The sequence below is a fragment of the Schistocerca serialis genome, chromosome 1, assembly GCF_023864345.2.
Source record: "Schistocerca serialis cubense isolate TAMUIC-IGC-003099 chromosome 1, iqSchSeri2.2, whole genome shotgun sequence".
Classification (NCBI taxonomy): Eukaryota; Metazoa; Arthropoda; class Insecta; order Orthoptera; family Acrididae; genus Schistocerca; species Schistocerca serialis.
In genome coordinates this window covers 19335477-19356427 of record NC_064638.1, presented here as the reverse complement: position 1 = coordinate 19356427, position 20951 = coordinate 19335477, and the positions used below count along the sequence as shown (strand labels likewise).

Sequence of the window (20951 nt, the reverse complement as noted above, 5' to 3'; positions counted from 1 at the left end):
ACACATTCTTTTGTCCAACGAGGAAATCGAAGAATTCCGTGAGCAGAAAAAAGAAGAATGGTGCAAACAAACAACTCCTGTGAAAGGAATTTAGAAGACATATTTTTGGACTCAAAGTGATGGGAAAACTCATATTGCACGCACTTTAAAGAGCAAAAAAGTAGAAATTTCGTTCATTCAGCCTACACCTCAGGAACAGCAGGATAACATTCAGAGTCACAACCTGAGAAGGGGGATGTTTATGCATGTATGTATAACTGTGATTGGTGGATTGCAGAGATTATAGGCACCAATTATGAGTTAAACGAAATTGTAGTGAACTTCATGATACCACATGGGCCAGCTGCTGGATATAGGTTTCCAGCTGAAGGACAGAAACAACGCCAGCAGTGCTCACTTCCTGTCCACAATGTTTTGAAAATTGCAAGTAGTCCAGTTCATATTGGCTCAACAGGAAGGCATCACACTACATCAAAGGAAGATACTGAAGCAGTGGAACAAATTTTTAGTTCATTGACTGGCTAATTTCAGTACAAAACAGAGTGCAAAGAAGTTGTATAAATTGAAACCTTTAAGTCTTTCGGCCTTTCACATGTATTTTGGAACCATTTAAAATGGTTGAAAAATTAGTCTATTACTCATCTTTCAAATCCAAAATTATATTAAATAAGGCTAGGTTTTGATTTTTGTAAGCCTATAATGTGATAATGTAGCAACAAAACAGTTTTTATGTATGGCAAAAATCTCATTTGTCTATAAAACCTGTTCAACCTAAAAGTGGAAGCTTTTCTTTTCAGAAAATGTAGAACTATAAGGTACTAATCAACAGAAAAAAAATCTTAATTTTATGGATTGGCATTTTCGAGAAAAAAAAATCCATAAATTATTTTTAAAAAGTTCAGAACGCTACAGTAAAACAACTTTGACAGATAAGTCCAAATGGAGGATTTCTTTGTAATCATAAAGCAGTTACCTTTCAAATAAAAAAAAAGAAAACATCTAGAACTGTTCCAGAGATACACCATTTTAAAATTTTTTTCCAGAATTCACATCTTCAAAACGGTATGCGCAGTGTCATCTTTGGAGGGCAGTATCTCGGAGCTGAAATTTTCTTGGAGAAACCAAAAAAATGTGTGTTCCTTACTTAGTCCTTCATTTTAACATGTGCTAAATTTAATAACATATGAGACTACGAAGGTAAGACTTTTTCCTAGCCTGCCTGAGTCGATACGGACTATGTCGACGAATTCTTTAAGCCCTCGACACTAGTCTATATTTTGCAAGTCTCTTCATCCCTGCATAGTTCCTGCCACCTACAGGCTGCTGCGCTAGTGTCAGTGCTAATCAAGGGAAAGGGAAATCTTATCAAACTTCAATAAAGGCACTTTTGGGTGATGAAATCTGGGGCCGCTGGCAGAGTGTGGTAACAGTCGACAGCCAGTAGGCCAGGCAAGATAAACATGGCACTAGTGGGCGCGGAGCTGCGATGGCGGTATTGCACGCACGATTTGTTTTGAGTGGAGCACCAACGAGGCAGGAAACTTTAGCGTTGATTTAAGTTCTTGCGATGTATGAGGCGGGGCACTAGGCCAGAGCCAAGAGTGGCGATTTGTAAGTGGCTTACGTGTGGGAATTTATCCCTGCCACAGTTTCTGTCTCTCTCTGACACTACGTCAGAAGCGAGGGAGAAACCAACATAAATAGAGAGGCAATTTTAGCTTGGGACAGAGTGTGCTAGGTCAGTCGAGTGTCGGAACAGGCCTGTGCTGGTCTATGCTTATAGGGGCAAGTCTGTCAGCACTGTTACAAGTATTCCGCATAAACTTGTTTTTGTTTCTATGTACTTGTTTGGGCTATATTCCGCCTCGGGGGACACAACACCGGAGCAGGATGGACCGGCGGCCTGGAACTAGGAGATAGCTCAGTCTGCCTGAAGGAGGGCAGTGACAGCGGTCTGCAGCAGGTCCACTCGAGTCAACGGGCCACATTCGCTTTCCACCTGGCGTACTGGGCTCTGGGAGAGGCGTACGTTGCAGGACGCACAGCAGCGCTACGACAGTGCCAGAGATGGCAGCGGGTGTTGCCATCTGGCAAGCACCCCTAGTGGCAAGTTGCGGTACAGCATCCAGGAGGGCGCGGGTTCGAGTCCGGTCCCGTCCTGAGAACAGCGGTGGCCCTCGAGCCACAGGTGACCAGTACACCCACCTTCGCCCCACTGTCGGACAGAGCGAGCCAAATGGGGCGGAGGGCGGCGAGGTCCAGGGACTGTAGCAGTCTCCGGAATCGTGGGCAGTGGAGCAGCGCAAGTCGCAAAGCATCAGCGGGCGGCGACTAGGAGAGCAGGGCCGACTTCCAGGAGGGCGGCCTCAGTGACAGCAGCAGCGGGTCGGCATATTAGGTGTCTGCTGAGCCGGCTAGACTCGCGATACAGCGCACGGACAGCGCGCCGACACTACGCTTCACCCACTGGGTACTGTAAATTATCGGAATAAAAAAATGTTACCGAATACCACTGTATCACTCTGCACTGCCCCTTGACGATCTTGAACTTGCTCGGCCTCCTGACAAAATACAGCACAGTGGGTCCCAGCTTCAGCTCTGTCATCTGAAGTCTCGGGTTCGATCTCCCGACCCCACAATAGTGATGTCAGAAGTGGTGCCAGTTACAACACTGGTACCAGATTTCCACTCCCACATCTTATGTCCAGCAAGTAGCGCTGAGGTGTGCCTGTGTAGAGGGGTAGCTGAGGTGTCTGGCTGCGTTTGTGAAGCGTGGTCATGAATATCTTGTTACGTCCTGTCATTCGGCAGGTGTTCATCCACACCAGTATAGGGAGGAAAGCGGCACTGTTCACCTAGACACGAGCACGATGTGGATGGGTGAGTGATGTTTCACTTATGGTTTGTGTGTCATTCTTTTGTTAATTAGGATAGACTTTTTACAGGTGTCTTTTGTAAGGCCGGAGGGGCCTGTAGATTTATCTGGATTCAGGGGAAATATGGGACATGATAACATAGCGCCTAAGCAATGTAATCTGTCAGGCCACGGATTACCATGTACAAAGTGGGTGCCAAAGAACTGTTTTATTTGTAACAGATTTGGTCATTTGGTACGCAATTGGTCAGAATGTAGATGGGCGATGATTTGCCACAAGAACTAAGTTTAAGGAGTAGCAGAGTGAAATTAATGGCAACTGTGGAGCTATAAGCAAGAATGGTGGAAACACGGTCAGTGACTACAGCGGAAGCTGTAGCCGCTCTAACAGGGCAAATTGGGGTATTGTCAGAGGCGAGGATAAGTGACAAACAAAAATATAAAGAATTAGCATTGAGATTTGAAGCATTGCGAGTAGGGGAAGGGACGTCGGGTGAAAGTAAATTACAGGTTGTGGAGTGTCACAGACTGTTTGCCCCGGTAGTCGGCAGCATTGATTAACCCCTTTTCGGGTAAAGCAATGAAGGATGTGTCAGTATTCCTTAATGACGTTATCACAATGGTTGAGGCCAATGGGTGGTGAGATGTTGCAATATTGAGGGTGGCGAAGTTACGCTTGATAGGGGCTGCCAAGTTGCACATATTGTACGATGAAACACTGAACAAGGTGGGGACGTTTTCAGAGCTTGAGGTACCAAAAACAGAATAGTACCAGGTTTTTTCAGGAAAAATTAAGTGCATTAGTTATGAGGAGAAATGAGACTGTGGAGGTTTTCTCAGACAGGATTCGAAAACTGAATGTACAAATGTTCGAACTGTCACAGAATGGGGAAACTAATAAAGTGCTGTTACAAGAGGCCAGGACCAGGGTGTTAGATATGTTTTTGCGGGGAGTACCACCGGAGATGTCACATCGGGTGAAATTGGAGAATACCAGTGATCTTGCAGTTGCTTTAAGGATTGCCACATACTTAGAGGAGGTAGATTATGCGACGAAGCAAAGAGTGGAGCATAAAGTCCTGGCAGCGGAAATTAAGTGTTTTGGTTGTGGCCAGGTAGGGTGCATTAGGAGGCAATGTCAGCGGCAGTTGCGTTACTACTCATGTGGAAAAATGGGTCACAGGGCAGTGAACTGCAGGAGCAAAAGTAGGGGGGAACCTCGACGGCAGCAGCCATTAAACAAGAACGGGATTGCTTCAACCGTCAGAGAGTAGTCAGAGTGAAATTAGGTAATACACTTGTAGGTGTACAGATGGAATGCTGCTTATTAGGTTTGGTGAACGGAAGGGAACAAAGGTTTCTGGTTGACACAGGGGTACACATGTCTGTTATTAGTCTAGACCTGGTTAGCAGGAGAAGGCTTGAGCCACCACGTTATAGGCTATGTGGGGTGGGAGATAATAAAGTGGAGTCATTGGATACGATGGTACTTCAATTCATGATCGCAGGAACTAAATTTAGTGAGCAGGTAGAGGTGTTGCCACATGTAGGTGAGGGATATTCGGTGATTCTCGGACTGGACTTCCTCGACAAACATTGTGGGAAGATAAATCTTTGGCAACAAACAGTGGAACTTGGAGGAACAATGTTTCGCATAGGGGAAACGGTTGCAAATGGACAAACGTTGCAAGGCACACTTCACATGAAGGAGACACCAGCTAAACTGTGAATGGATTCATAAAAGGTCAATCAGCAGGATAACATACCGGCAGGTAAAGGGAAGGTAGTTTGGGTTTCGATAAATATGGACTTACCAAAGGAGTCGCTGTATATGGTGGAGCCACTCTCAAGTAATGAGGAGTTTAGCTCACGCAAGTTATGTGGAAGGAGATTATAGAGTTCCTGTAAGTCGAAAGGGTTGTTATTGGCCATGGTGGGGGTTTTTGATGATAACCTCGATAGGGAGGATTTAGAGACAAGCCATAAGCAATTAAGGGGAAAATTACAGCATTTGCAATGAGACAAGAGAGTCGTGTTGGAGGAATTATTATTGACATTTAGTGATTTATTCAGAACGGAGGGTAGGTTACCAGCAACACCGATTACAAAGCATTACATATCAACGGAAGATAATACACCCGTGTTTAGGAAACCATATAGGATAGAACGTCATGTGCAACCGCTTCTAGAGGAGTTTATAGAATAACAACTACGGGATGGAATCATAGAGCATAGCGCTATTCCATATTCAAGCAATGTAGTTCTCGTACCTAAGAAGTCAGTGGATGGTACAAGGAAATATAGGTTTTGTTGTGATTATAGGTTTCTGAATGCGAAAACCATTTCGGACGCATACCCAATTCCGAACATCACAGACACATTGGACAATCTGGGCCAATGTAAGTATTTTACGACGATGGATTTACGGAGTGGATACCATCAGTTGGAAGTAATGCCAGAGGATAGGGCAAAGACAGCTTTTACTGTTCCTGGGGGACACTATCAGTATACACGTATGCCGTTCTGGTTGAAGAATGCACCGGCAACTTCTCAGCGATTATTAGATGGGAGTTTAAGCAGACTGAAACAAAAGACATGTATGGTTTACCTAGATGACATTATAGCATTTTCGAAGGATATACCAGAACATGTATCGCGTTTTAGAGAAGTCTTTAGAAGATTGAGGTCAGAACAGTTACTATTAAGTTTAGAAAAATGTAATTATGTGCAGACACAGGTCAAATATTTAGGTCATGTAATTAGTGAACAAGGGGTTCAAAGCGATCCTCGGTTAACAGAGATGGTTCAAAAATTTTCCAACACCACATACGATGAAGCAGTTACAATCGTATATTGGGTTATGTTCATATTATCGTAAATTTGTAAAAGATTCTGTTAAAATAGCTGAGCCATTAACAATAAAGCTTTTAAAGAAAGGGGTTAAATTTCAGTGGACGGAGGAATGTTGGGAAGCTTTCAATGAATTAAAGATGAGATTAGTTTCTGGTGCGGTGTTGGTGTTTCTGAATTTTGAAGAAGACTTCATCTTATCATGTGACGCTTCAAATGGCGCAGTAGGATGTGTTTTGGGGCAAATGGTGAACGGACAGGAGCATTCGGTGGCATATGCTTCTAAGACAGTTAAATAGGGCAGAGCGGAATTATTCCACTACGGAAAAGGAGATGTTGGCTGTAATATATAGAGTAATGTATTTTCGTTGTTACCTTTATGCTAGGAAGTTTAAGGTCATGACAGATCATGCAGCGTTGAGATGGTTACTGGGACTCAAGGATCCCTCTAGTCGATTAACACGGTGGGCTCTAAAATTAAGTGAATTTTACTTTTAAGTAATTCATAAGCCAGGGAAGAAACACGGGAATGCAGATGCAGTCGCAAATTAGACGCATTAGAAGTAATGGGTAAGAGCGTTGCGGAATGGCAAACAGCACAAGCAGAGGATGAGGAGTGCCAGGGTTTTAGAACTCAACCACATTTCATTGTGGAGGAAAATTTGTTGTGTAGAGTTACCAGGCAAGGACCACGGGCAGTGGTACCAAAGAGTTTGAGAGAGGAAGTCTTAAAGCAGGCCCATCATCATGTGCTTTCAGGGCATGGTGGTCATCGAGCAACAGGAAGACGAGTAGCAGAACGATTTTGGTGGCGCACTAGAAAAAGGGATGTGGAACAATACATAGCAAATTGTGTGCCGTGTGCACAGCGAGGAGATGTGACGCGCACAAGAATTCCATTGCAATGGTTACCAGAGGCTTCGAAACCATTTGAGATTATCAGGCTAGATATTCGCGGGCCATACAACAAAACACCAGCAGGAAATCATTATGTTTTAACTATAATTGATCACTTTTCGTGGTTTCTAGCCATGGTCGCAATACCAGACCACAGGCAAGTATGGTAGCACAAGCTTTAGTCAATAACTGGTTATTGAAGTTTGGTGTGCCTGATACCATAATTACGGATCACGGAACGAACTTCATGTCCGAATTAATGTCACAATGGTGTCGTTTATTGAGAATTAAAAAATTACTGACCAGTCCATTTCATCCACAGGTGAGAACGGGGCGAGTACATAGGACAATTTCGAAAATGCTAAGTTGTTATGTGAATGGAAACCACGATAACTGGGACATTTTTCTTCCAAACGTGGTATCGAGTTATAACACTAAAATAATACATTACGGGGTCTGAATGTCACCATTCAAGGTGGTCTATGGAAGAAAGATACCATCGCCATTTGATGTTCTATGCCCGGAATCAGGAGCTAAAGGGGACGCAGTAAGGGAATTTGCACTAACAATACAGGAAGTCTGGAAGAGGGTACAGAAGGCCAATATGAAAGCGTTAGAGAGGCAGGAAGAACTGAATAAGGGGTTGGGACCTTTACCACAGTACAGGGTAGGTCAATGGGTATTAATCATGAATCCACATACACCTAAGGGAAAGACGAAAAAATTCTTGATGTACTCTGGACCATACCAGCTCATGGAGATGACTTCGCAGCTGCCAACAAAAACATCCATTATCCACGTGAGTAGAGTAAAGCCTTTTAAAGGAATGGTGGACGGATTACCTCAATTACAAGGAAGTGACCCGATTGCAGAGGCTGGGCAAAGCAAGCAGAAGGAGGTCTCGCGAGAAGGACAACAGCGGATGCATAACATTCCGTATGTGTTACGGTTACAGAGGGAGTAAATTATTTTAAGTGTAATATTGTATGGCATGTTTACATTTTGTGTATCAAGGGATAATTTGCATTTTGTTTTTTCTGGTCCCCCCACCCCCTCTAACGTTTTGGTGGGTCCAAAAATAGTTGCGTTCCCCCCCCCCCCCCCCTCCAGATAATACGATAGGGACAGAATGAATTACTCAGAATTTTTGAGGATGTCGTACGATGTTGTACTAACTTGTAGTGGAAAATGGGTGGTACAGGCATGTTTCGTTCCTTTTCTTCGCAGGGTCAGAACATATGTGGACGTGCTGGATGATAGCCATGGGGAAAGCCTGGAAACGAGGGTCTTGAATAACACCAAGCTCGTTCGAACCTTAGCAGAGGAGTTGACTCAATATGCGGGAGAGACATGGGAAATTATAAATAGCAATTTAGAGATGCTGCAGAAACGATTAAACGTATTGGATGGTAACTTAGCTATTGCCAGGTTGCTAAGGCATTAGCAGACCAATTAAGTGACACATGTACAGAAGTAACGATGTTACACGAAGCAGTATATCATGCAGTAAATGGGCATCTTAGTCCAATGTTAATCTCGTCAGACGATCTTTTTAGAGGATTACAATTAGCAAAGAGGCAATTTCCACCAGATATAGAACATGTAGTGGAGGTAACTCGGGCCACTATAGCAATATTCTTTCATGTGTCGTTGGTGCAGGAGAGAACGAATGGGGCGCGAGTTTACACTGATGTCAGTTTTTCAGCAGTCAGAGTTGTTATCGACACATTCCCATTCATTCATACCCAGTGAAATGGAAGGAGATTGGAAAATGGGTGCAGATTAGGATGGGAGACATACTTTTTATTTCGGCGAACAAAGAAGCTCGCAGAGTACTATCATTGTCAGAGGTGGAGCATTGTAAACACGGACGAGTGATGACTTGCCACAATCGACCAGTTTTTTCAGATAGTAGTACATGCAAAGTTGGATTGTTCCTGGGGATTACAAATGGCTCAGATTGTGAGAAAGAGGTGTTATCGACACATTCCTACTTCCAGAAGGTAGGGAGGCATTGGTTATACTCTGTAATTACACCAATATGGGTGATGGCCACTTATTATACCAATCAGAGAGCGGATAAAATAAGGAGGTTGCAACTGCAGGAGAGTGCAATAATTATAAATGGTGCTGTTTGTGAGATTGTGGGGAAGGATTTCCGTCTTCCAGCATCACATACGGGTGAAACAGCTTTAACTTTGTCACAGGAAACATTGTTTTATCCGGAAGCGGTTCTGGAGATATTACCAGTGCAGAATGTGACACATTTGAACTCTACGTTAAACCCAGAGTTTTTGGAGACGTTGCATTCCTTTATTAATGCACAGGAATGATTTATCATGGTTAATAAAGTATTGGAACACGTTCGAACAGCATCAGAGCAACAAGATAATGACAGTGAGCATTTCAGCCACAGAGTGTGTCGTTTTTCTATTTTTCTTGAGTATAGCTTTGTGGGGAATGTGGAAACGTATACCAGTGGAGGAGGTGCCAACACATCAGTTGCCTATGGCATGGGTAAACAGTGTATAGGTGTAGAGTTAATGTTTTGATGATCTCGTTAGTTTTAGTCTGTAAAATGTAAGTTTTGTGAACAAGGTATGTTCACGCAGCCACAGGCCACGTCTGTTTTATCTCGAATCGGGACGAACCTTGTTGAAAGGAGGGAGGTGTGCTGCGCTAGTGTCAATCCTAGTTGAGGGAAAGGGAAATCTTATCAAACTTCAATGAAGGCGCTTTTGGGTGATGAAATCTGGGGCCACTGGCAGAGTGTGGTAACAGTCGACAGCCAGTAGGCCAGGCAAGGTAAACATGGCACTCGCGGGTGCGGAGCTGTGATGGCGGTATTGCATGCACGATTTGTTTTGAGTGAAGCAACAACGAGGCAGGAAACTGCATCGTTGATTTAAGTCATTGCAATGTATGAGGGGACACTAGACCAGAGCCAAGAGCGGCGATCTGTTAGTGGCTGACGTGTGGGAATTTATCCCTGCCACAGTTTCTGTCTCTCTCTGACACTACGTCAGAAGTGAGGGCGGAACCAACAGAAATAGAGATGCAATTTTAGCTTGGAACAGAGTGTGCCAGGTCAGATGAGAATCGGGACGGACCTGTGCTGGTCTGCGCTTTTAGGGGCCACTCTGACAGCAATGTTATAAGTATTCTACATAAACTTGTACTTTGTTTCCATGTACTTGTTCGGGCTATATTCCGCTTCCGGGGACACAACTCAGGGGCAGGACAGAACGGCAGCCTGGAACTTGGGAGATCGCATGGTCTGCCTGAAGGAGGGCAGTGAGAGCAATCTGCAGCGGGTCCAGGAGGGGCTTAGCTCCACTCCAGTCTATGGGCTATGTTCGCTTCCCACCTGGCATACCGGGGTCTGGGTGAGGCGTACACTGTGGGAGGCACAACAGCACTACGACAGCACAAGAGACAGCAGCGGGTGTTGCCATCCAGCAAGCACTACTAGTGGCAAGTTGTGGTACAGTATCCAGGAGGGTGCGGGTTCAAGTCTGGTCTCGCCAACGGAGCAGCAGTGGCCCGAGGGCCACGGGTGATCAGTACACCCACCTTCGACCCACGGTCGAACAGAGAAGGCCAAACGGGGCAGAGGGCAGCGAGGTCCAGGGACTGTAGCAGTCTCTGGAATCATGGGCAGTGGAGCGGCGCAAGTCGCAACGCGGGTGGTGACTAGGAGAGCAAAGCTGACTTACAGCAGGGCGACCTTGATGACGGCAGCAGCGGCATTGGCAAACAAGGAGTCTGCTGAGCCGGCTGGACTCGCGGAACAGCATGCGGATGGCACCCCGACACTACGCTTCTCCCATCAAGCACTATAAATCATCGGAATAAACAAATGTTACCAAATACTGGTGAATCACTCTGCACTGCCCCTTGATGCTCTTGAACTTGCTCAACCTCCTGACAAAATACGGCGCGGTGGGTCCCGGCTTCAGCTGTGCCATATAGAGTCCCGGGTTCGACCCCCCAACCCTGCAATAAGCCACTTCAGGCAGGTTGCTGTTCTCACATATTGGTCCCTTCGGTACTTTTAAGTGCCTGTCCACTTCCCTCTATTACCAAATGAACTACTACTCGATCTTCTTGCAATTGCATGTGGCATATCAACATCACAGCTCTTCAGGAAACGCTCGATGCTACATCATTCATTTTTTAAATACAGGCAACCCACCACATTTCGACACTGTGCGACTAGAACAAATTTTTGAGTGTAGCCAAAATATGTCAGTTTGTCAAGCTGCTGTACTGCACATACTACAATGACCACACAGTCAAGACTGTGCAGTAATGGAGAATCCAAAATAAAGGGATATACTAATCCAACTAATGATAGTCAATGTGGCAGATTGCTATCATATTAATAGAAAAGCTTGAAAGCTATGGCAAAGGCCAAGGAGAATAATGGCTAAAACAGTATGTTGACAACAAAAGGCAGTATGTGCTCAATACTCGCGCAAACAAAATTGACATTCGGCACGGTGGCTGATGGGAGCGACTGTAAATGGGGAAATGCCTTTACGGCCACTCCCATCAGGCGCTGCATTAAGTGTCAGCTTTGTTTGTACGTATAATGCAGAGACTGGAAGCTGATCTGCGATCAAGGCTGTTAAGTATGAGGTAACACAGTATTCTATACTTTGTTCACTATTACTGGACCAATTCATAAACAATCTCAAAGTCAATCAGAAGGAACAAAACCTACTGTATGCCAATGATGTGATATTAGTAAAAAAGAAGTTGAAATCTAATTTTTTTCAAAAACCAGCAGTATAGTGAGTGAGAATAGCTGGAAAGTCTAATATAACAATAGTAACTAAGAACTAGTCACCTATAACCTAACAGAGACACTGGGCTACAAGACAGATTTGTATGTCACTACAACTAAGACTCCACACCAACTCGTAATCAAACTGTCGCTGTCCAACCTACCCTAGACCTTGGACTACATTAGAGATCACTATGTCACCACAACCTACAATGAAAAAAATACATACACAACAGAAATATTGTCAGTAACCTAATTCCTTTATGTCTGTGCACAAAAGACTTATGTTCATTATAAATGTAAACAAAAAGTTGGTCCTCATAGTGTTTATTAACAAAGGAATGAAGACCACATAGATAAATTTATTGATAAAACAAAATGGCGGCAAGTAGTATGGTTACAAGTGAGTTAGCTCCCAAGAAAAGTAGAATTTTGATGAGTATAAAGTGCATAAAGTGTAGTAAAGTTGTGAAAAACGGAATTCTGTGTGATGAGTGCGACGGTTGGTTACATTTTCGATGTGCAAAGTTAGAAGACAATCTTCCAGACGAAAACAGCGAATGGCGATGCAATGTCTGTCTGAAGAGTAAGGACAATATGGCGCTGATGGAGGAAGATAAACATGAGGTAAACACTGACTATAATACTTTACAAGCTATCTTATCAGTGGTAAATGAAGAGAACCTAGCTCTGGCCAAAGAAAATGAACGACTGAAGAAGGAATACGCAGCAATTAATCAGGAACTCATTAAACAAATTCCCCAAGAAGAGGTTAGTGTCGTGTACACAGAACCAAGCAATCAATGTAGGCCATTAGATCGCCTACAAAGACAATGGCAGGCTGTTCCTGTCACAAAACGCGGTAGAGTCTGTGTAAACTTTCCACCCTTGGAAAACAGATTTAGTGTTCTTGCTACAGAAAAAAACATTAAAGTAGACTCACAAGTCAATGTGCTTAACACAAGTAAGGTTAATGAAAGTGAAGAGAGTAATAGGTGTAGCAACAATATTACATCAATAGAAGTGAAGTGAATAATGGGTGCAGTAGAAATATTACGTCAACTGTCAGTAGAAGTAATGAAACAGAAAACCACAAGAAAGCAAGCCGCAATTGCAGACCTAGGCCTGTGAAAATACATTTATATGCAGACAGTCAAGGAAGGAAATTAAGGGATATAGTTGAGAACAATTCAAGCCACCATATCTCAGCCACAATAAAACCTAGTGCAAAATGTAGCAGGGTCTTCACCAGCAGAAGCCATGGAACTGGCAGTTTTTCTGGCTGGATCAAATGACGTAGCGAGAAATGAAGGAAAGGACTTCTTGTTCTCATTAAAGACGAAACTGCAGGAACTACAAAATACAAAAATCCTCATCTTTTCAATACCATTTTGGCATGATCTTCCATCCTGGTCGTGTGTGAATGTTGAAGTGACAAGAGTAAATGAAGAAATTTTGTAAATACTTTAAAAATGTCTGTTTTGTAAACATAACTAACTTAGGTACAAGATTTCACACTGTTCATGGTCTCCATCTGAATCAACTCGGAAAGAAGTATGTGAGTAATGAAATCATAAAACTAGCCAATGAGTTAGGCATAACAAAAATCGAGAGCTCTAAGTCAATACCACTTAGATTTAAGGAAAACTCTTTTTTAGATGTAGCAAAGAAGGGCTGAGACTAAGAGCTTTGCCCAGATTCATACTGGATGACCAGATTAAAGATAAGAATAATATAATAAATGTCAGTAACACTAGAGAGAAATATAGCAGTAATGATGAATGCCCCATTAACAAAAACCACTCACCAACTTTGTCTTTCAAGATAGGTTATCTCAATATTGAAAGTATAAGTGGAAAACACATAATTTTAAACGAATTTGCAAATGAGAACTTATTTGATGCATTATGCTTAAGTGAGCACTGGTGTAAAGGAAATGAAATATCTTTTCATGTACTAAATGATTTCCACTTAGCAAACAGTTTTAGCAGAGAGCAACATATTCATGGGGGTGTATCAATTTACATTAAGAAGGGATTAATAAATTGTAGTAATGAACTAGATCTAGGATTTTTGTGCAGTGAGATACATTTTGAAGCCACAGGCGTATATCTTGATCATTTAAAAATTGCTATTGTATCTCTTTATAGATCACCAGATGGAAGTCCATTAATATTTTTAGAAAAACTTGAGACTTTACTAAATTTCTTTCTTAGTCCTCAGTGGAAGAAATATAGTATTGTGATTGGTGGTGACATCAATGCCGCATTTGATGTAAACAAAGCTGTGCACACTGTAAATGAATTTAAAGACCTGTTACGACAATTCAATTCATTTTTACGAACTGCAAACCCACAAGACAGTCCGCTTGTCTCGACAACATACTTACAAATGTCAATAGAGAGTTACTGTCTTCAGATGTAGCTGTCTTCGAATTCTCGGACCATGACTCAGTTTGGGTAAAAATAGGTACAGATAGGCCTAACATGGAGTATAAGGAGTTTAAAGAGCCTAAAATAGTCATCACAAGACCAATAACGCGAGAAAAATTGTCTAATTTCATGGTCTCACTCAGTAATTATGACTGGTCACATCTGTTTAACAATAATGCTCAGGGCTCTGCCAATACATTGTTTGATAGATTTTTTCATTATTTCTTAAATATATTCGAAACCAACTGCCCTCAATACAAATGTAAAGTTAACACTAAAAGTAACAGTAGTAGACATAGGGATAAGAATCCATGGTATTCTGCTCAACTAGCCAATATGAAATGAAGGTGGTGGTTGTATAGAGATTCTTACAGACTTCAGAAAACTGATATGGCTAAACAAAGGTACTCAAGAGCACAAAAGGAATATAAGTATGCTTTAAATGAGGCCAAAAAACAACATAACCTAGTCAGCATTGAGTCATCAAAAAATAAATGCAGAAAAGCATGGACTATAATGAATTCAGTGGCGAAAAGCAAGCAGAAAGTTGAGGAAGTAATTTCAGCAGATGAATTTAATAACTACTGTATAAAATCTGTTAACCAAATTAGGGAAAGCATTGTGAGGCCACAAGAGACTGTTGCTGATCTCATTAAATACCATAATGTAGACTATACACCCTGAACGATAAATTCCTTTTAACAGAGGTCACACCAGATGTTGTTTTAACTCTTGTAAATAACTTTAGACCCTCTGATAGTGAAGATATATATGGTATTTCTTGTAATAGGTTAAAAAAGATAACTGGCTACATAGTATATCCTCTTACTAAATGTATAAATAGATGTCTAATTGAAGGAGTATTCCCAGAAGTATTAAAATTATCTGGGGTAGTGCCCATTTACAAGAAAGGAGACAAAAATTGCCCATCTAGCTATCGCCCATAAATTGTGATCGAACACTTCCCTTGACCTATATAGCTCAACAGCAGCTCCCGATCCCATCTCCCAATACAAAAATCAAAATACACCGCAAAACATTGCGAACAAACACTTCCCTTGACCTACATATATCTACAGCAGCTCCCGATCCCATAAATTGGGATCGAACACTTCCCTTGACCTAAATAGTTCAACAGCAGCTCCCGATCCCACAAAAATCAACATACTCCACCAAACATTGAAATTGAACACTTCCCTCGAACTATAGAGCTCAAAAGCAGCTCCCAATCCCATAACTTAGGATCGACCACTACCCTCGACCTATGTAACTCAAAAACATCTCCCAATACGAATACCAATACCAACCTTCACAACCACAAATTTCAATGAAACACTTCCCTATACCCCAATACACAACACATACGCCAAAAACAAAAAAAAATGAGAACTTACCACAAGAAAGTTCCAGCCCCACAAACTAGATTGGCCACCACAATATCACACACACACACACACACACACACACACACACACACACACACACACACACACGCGCGCGCGCGCGCGCGCGCGCGCGCGCGCGCGCAAACCAACGAAAAAATACTGTACCAAAAGAAAAACCCAACCCAGCCACACCTCAACCCCCTTCCCGCCCCCCCCCAACCCCAAAATAAAAAACCCAAAAAAAAAAAAAAACAAATGCAACATAAAAAACATCTCAATCACACACTACAACTCAACGAAAACTTCAACAAAATAGATCCTCCACAACTAAAACAAAAAACAAACACACTCCCCCTCCCCACCTTAACAAACACTATACAACAAAATAAACTACCCACCCCACCCTGAACCACAGCCACCCACCCACCTACCCAGCCCACCCTAACTAACCACTTTCGGCCTATACATTTTACCCACAGCCCTTAAGAAAACCCGAACAATACAATAGCCCTCTGGGACACTCTTCCGCCAACAGTACTCATCTAAATGAGACTGAAGGTTGGAAGAGCGCCTCTTCCCCCTCCCAAGGATTGACTTAACTGCCCCCCACATCCCCTCTATTGTATTAGTACAAGCCCCTCTCTCATAATTCTTAAACTCTAAACTATGGTTCACTACTAAATGATTAAATCCCCTCTCACCCAACCCCCTATAAGAAGAAAAAGCATCAGAAACTATTGTGGACCCCGGCTCTATATATTCCTCAATTAAACCCACTAATTCAGCTTTCGACCTCTCTTCCACAACCCTAAAAACACATTCGGAACCCCCACCCCCCCCCCCCCCACCCCCGAAACAACAGCTCCCCACACCCAAAGACCAGCCACAGACTTCCCCCCTCCCATACTTCCTTTTCCCAAACTGTGACTCGTCCACCTCCACAACCACCCCATGCCCCCCCAACTTACCCCTGTACTTAATAAATTCCGAACACACTTCACGACAAAAGGAATACCAATCTAAAACAGTCCTCTCACTCTCACCAGTCTCATGCGCGCAAAAACTCTGTGGGGATCTATAACAAAAATAATATGTAACAAGCACAATCTCACGCATGCCCAATCTAGACTTCTCGAACCAGGTACCGCGCCGTATGGAACGCCATATGTCATCTTTGCGCCAGCGCCACATGTAACCGTCCCTGGTCCGAGAGGCAGAAACTTTAACCAATTTCATTGGTTCACGGCACACACCGCACTTCACGACCTCGGCAATTAAGCCACATAGCTGAAGAAATTTAATCAGCTCTAAAGCTGTGTCCCCCATCATAGCCCTCAACAGAGAACTTTTAATCTGGTCTTTCATATCCATTCCTGAACAAAAAACCACAACCGAATACACTTAATAACAAACCCACCCGACGTACAACAATCATCATTACATTAACCATCACACAAAACCGTTAACTCACTGATACAAATTCTGCTTCAAAAAGACGCACGCAGCACTCACCACTGAGCAACAGCAAACTGAGCCCAACTCACCAAACAAACGAAAACCATGAACATACCACCAGAGGGCACAACAAACAACAACACGACATCTAAAAACACGCCACACTCACAAACCAAACTCCGCGCCGTAATGACGTCACACACCACAACACCCTTACGTCACGGGTCAAAACCGACGCGTGAGATCGGATGTTTCTGTTGACCCTGACAAACGACCTACCATCCTACATAAATACTCACTCCATTCTCTATGCAGATGATACCACTTTTTTCAATATCAGCTCAGACATTGATATGCTCCAAACTGTGGCAAACGACACAATATCACAGGCATCAGTTTGGTTCCGAGCTAATGGGTTCCTGCTTAATGAGAGTAAAACTCAAAAGATTGTATTTAGTTTGAGAGATCCGCCAGTAGAAGACTTCAAGAATAGTGCTAAGTTCTTAGGCATCAGTTTGGTTCCGAGCTAATGGGTTCCTGCTTAATGAGAGTAAAACTCAAAAGATTGTACTTAGTTTGAGAGATCCGCAGTAGAAGACTTCACGAATAGTGCTAAGTTCTTAGGTATTGTTATAGATAGTAAATTGACTTGGGAGCCACATTTTAAATACATTACTGCAAGGCTGTCTAGAGTGGTGTATTTGTTAAAGAATTTAATAAACCATGTACCTGCGGCCTATGTAAGGTCAGCCTACATTGTTTTTTTTTTTTGTTTTTTTTTCAATGTATTATATCCTATGGGCTTTTAATATGGGGCATTTTGGTACTTCAGAAGAAAGTAATTCGAATTATCACAAACAGTGATAAACTGGCCCACTGCAAACCACTGTTTATCAACTTTAAAATATTAACTGTTATAAACATGTATATTTACACTGCCCTACCGCATAAAAAGAGCAACTTATCAGAACACCAGTGTAGAAGAGATGTACACTCTCATGGAATCAGAAATAGCAGCAATCTTGACATAAGATTATCCAAGTCATTGAACAGCTACGAAGTAGTGCGTATGAAGATGTTTAATAATTTGCCACTAGAATGGGTAGAAGCTCCATTTGATTTATTTAAAGGCAAATTGTTCAGTTGGTTAGCTGCAAATCCATACCACTCACTTCAGGAATTTTACGACCGTAAAATATCATAGTGGTACCGATTTGGAGAGTGCAGCATAATTTCTTTAACTGAATCAGTTATGATGCAATGTTTTCATATTATTTCATTTTAAATATTGTATTTTATGTAAAACCTATGTCACATATTGATCTTTAACCCGTGTATATATGCTGTATAACTTGGAAATATGTAACTTGACTTTGTCAATTGCTGTAATAGCTAAACAACAATAAAATTTCATTCATTCATTCGTTGCAGGAAGCTGCCAGTGTAAAATTTTTGAGAGTTATGTCAGACAATAAGCTCCAATGGAGAAAACACTGAGGCTAAGTCTGCTATAAATGAAGTACTGTACTATTTAGTACGAAACAGTTTGCACATAAGCTAATAAGCAACTTCTGTGCCCAGTGTAAATGGTCTTTTTGAATCATACTTACACTGTGGAATTATAGTATAAGAAAACTTCAGTTTCAATAATATAAATGGAAGGAAGAAAAGAGGTGTCGACTCTCTAATGCCCCCACCTTGAAAAAATAACACAAGAATGGTACAAACGGTTCAAATGGCTCTGATACTATGGGACTTAATATCTGAGGTCATCAGTCCCCCAGAACTTAGAACTACTTAAGCCGAACTAACCTAAGGACATCACACACATCCATGCCCGAGGCAGGATTCGAACCTGCGACTGTAGCGGTCGCGCGGTTCTAGACTGAAGCGCCTAGAACCGCACGGCCACAACAGCCGGCGGTGCAAACGGAAATCAATTACAGCACTACACTATGTCAGGTACAAAATAAACCGTTACGTAGGACGTGGATAATATATTGTTAAATAATATTAAGGAAAATGTTCGACTTGCTGCTTCCTCAATATTATTTCTGCTTTCCAACAAAAGCATGTATGCAATGTTACTTTCATCAACAGAAGTAAGTTGGAAAGTCTGTGAAATCAAGCGCTTTATATTTCTAACAGGTTGACAAGTTTCTCAAAACCGCCCGTTTGAACTATTAGAATTAAATAACAGTTGTGAATTTTATGCTACAGAATTTCTAATGCCATTTTGTGCTGACTTCACCGACTACTAAAAAATGTAAACCGAAAACAAAGGCGTCCATACAGTCTCAACAGAGTTGAAAACACCGATGGACTCAGACACATTTCAAATTAAAATTATCTGCAACTCCTTTCACATAAACGGCCTGTTAACTGCAAAACTAAAACTTACATTTTCGCCACAATTCATACAAAGGCTTTCAATTTCTGTTGTTTCGGGATCTGGGTCATCTGCAGCTAGATCTCTAAATATCGGCTTTTTATCTATGTCCCTCGACATACTCAGCTTACAAACGTTAACCAAATTACACGCGTAAACAACACGCAAGTATTACATACAAAACACATCAAAGAGTCAACTTATCATGGCATAAAGATATCTCACTCATCTATCGATGGCGACTTGCCAAACCACTAAAACGAGATAAGTTGAACGTGTCTACACAGAAAAAAGGACAGAAAAAGGCTGAAAGAAAATAAAAAATATTATTATGTCAATTTAGTATTGTAAAAAAATTATACTTTGGAATAGGGCAACATTAACTTATATTTATTTTCTTAACTTTGAGTGTGCTGGAGATAACAGTTATACAAGCAATTAACTGTGATTGAGTAACATTATTCGAATTTCATGTGCTTGATAGTACGAAAGCAGACATCCTGCATTTTTTAAAGATCCAGACTGTGTGCACCACTGTACATGTTAATTTAAACATTAATTTGTATCCATGTAACCTACCGGTACCAAATCATGTGTGCACTGCAGCGAAGTTGGTTCACACAACAGAAGATAGCATATTTCCAATTTTGTTTGCAGTGGAAGGTGCATCAAAGCCATGCCCGTTAAGAATAGCATACGGCATCTCAGTTTATTTTGAACTTGCGTTTTAGTTACATCCATTTGACTAAATACTCTAACTACCCGGTTAGCCCTTGTAAAAACGATCGGAGATACTGAGAAAAAAAGCCAATGCGTTAAACGAATCTCCTCCAGTTGCACCTCCGTACTTCCAAACTTCATCCCAAAATGCAATAATGTTGGACGTATTGTTCCATGTAATGAGAGATAATTTATCCCATTGTTGTTGATTGGGTTTTGTGTTAGTTTGGGGGCCACCCCCGTACATTCCTACAATATTATCAAAGGCTCTTTCACTCTGCTTCAGCAGTGTGCTGTAGACATCATGTAAACCATTCTCAACGCTTCTGTATCCTCCGGTAACCCTGCTGCAAACCCTTTATTAATCCTGTTACGTAGTTAACACAGTGCTTGCCGACATTTCCTCATTTTCTTGGTAGCGTTACGATCTGGACGCAGTGGTTCAATAATTTTTACAAAGCTGTAGCCTACATATGGCTTTGGATCTAAATAACCCATCACGTTATCTTTAAAGCAATATATCTTCGTAGGAGGAACTACAACTTAACACAATAATCTGTGGTTATCCATTGAGACTTAATCATTTATTTCCATGAATAAGTTATGTTCTCTAATACATGGAGCATAGAATGCTAAAACTAAATCAATAGTCACAGAATAACACGTAGACTCATGAATACACATGGGATCATGAGTATCACGGAATATTTATGTACACTGCCACTGTTTTTGTGGCACGGTGTGATACCTGAGATACCTACCCCCACCTTCCCCACAGTGCCAACGATATCTGAGGTTGAATCAGACATGTCCTGCACTCTTTGTCACTGTTTTTTAGCTTAACGTGGTAGTACCAGTGAGTTGTGGGGAAACTTTCTTGATGACAGTAACTGTAGTTTGTCGTATCTTGTTGGCATAATGTTGAACATGTGTATCTTCATGTACTGCATCTTTATCTTTGATGGTCATATGGCTGGCCGTCTTCGTTGAATCTTGTGTATTGTAGAAGCCACGTTTGGGTCTGTCAATGGATACAATGCTTGGCGCACCCCTAATGTCTATTTTAAAAGTGTTGTTGCTTCTACCAAGTACTGTAGATGACCCTTGGTATGGTGGCTGCAGTGGTTTGCGCACTGTACCATTCCATACGGCTGTACAA

The 20951-nt window shown here is 42.0% G+C and overlaps 1 protein-coding gene across 2 annotated transcripts in view; it reads right to left on the bottom strand.

Annotated features, from left to right (window-relative positions):
- LOC126460637 (zinc finger protein ZPR1) overlaps positions 1-19266 on the bottom strand; it is a 66012-nt gene extending 46746 nt beyond the window's left edge. The window contains exon 1 of one of the 2 annotated variants that reach the window (XM_050095930.1): positions 19085-19266. In XM_050095930.1, coding sequence (XP_049951887.1) covers positions 19085-19192 — 108 coding nt within the window. In that variant the 5' untranslated portion in view covers positions 19193-19266. The remainder of the gene's footprint in view (positions 1-19084) is intronic. The other variant, XM_050095931.1, reaches the window with a different exon arrangement.
- Positions 19267-20951: the final 1685 nt, after the last annotated feature.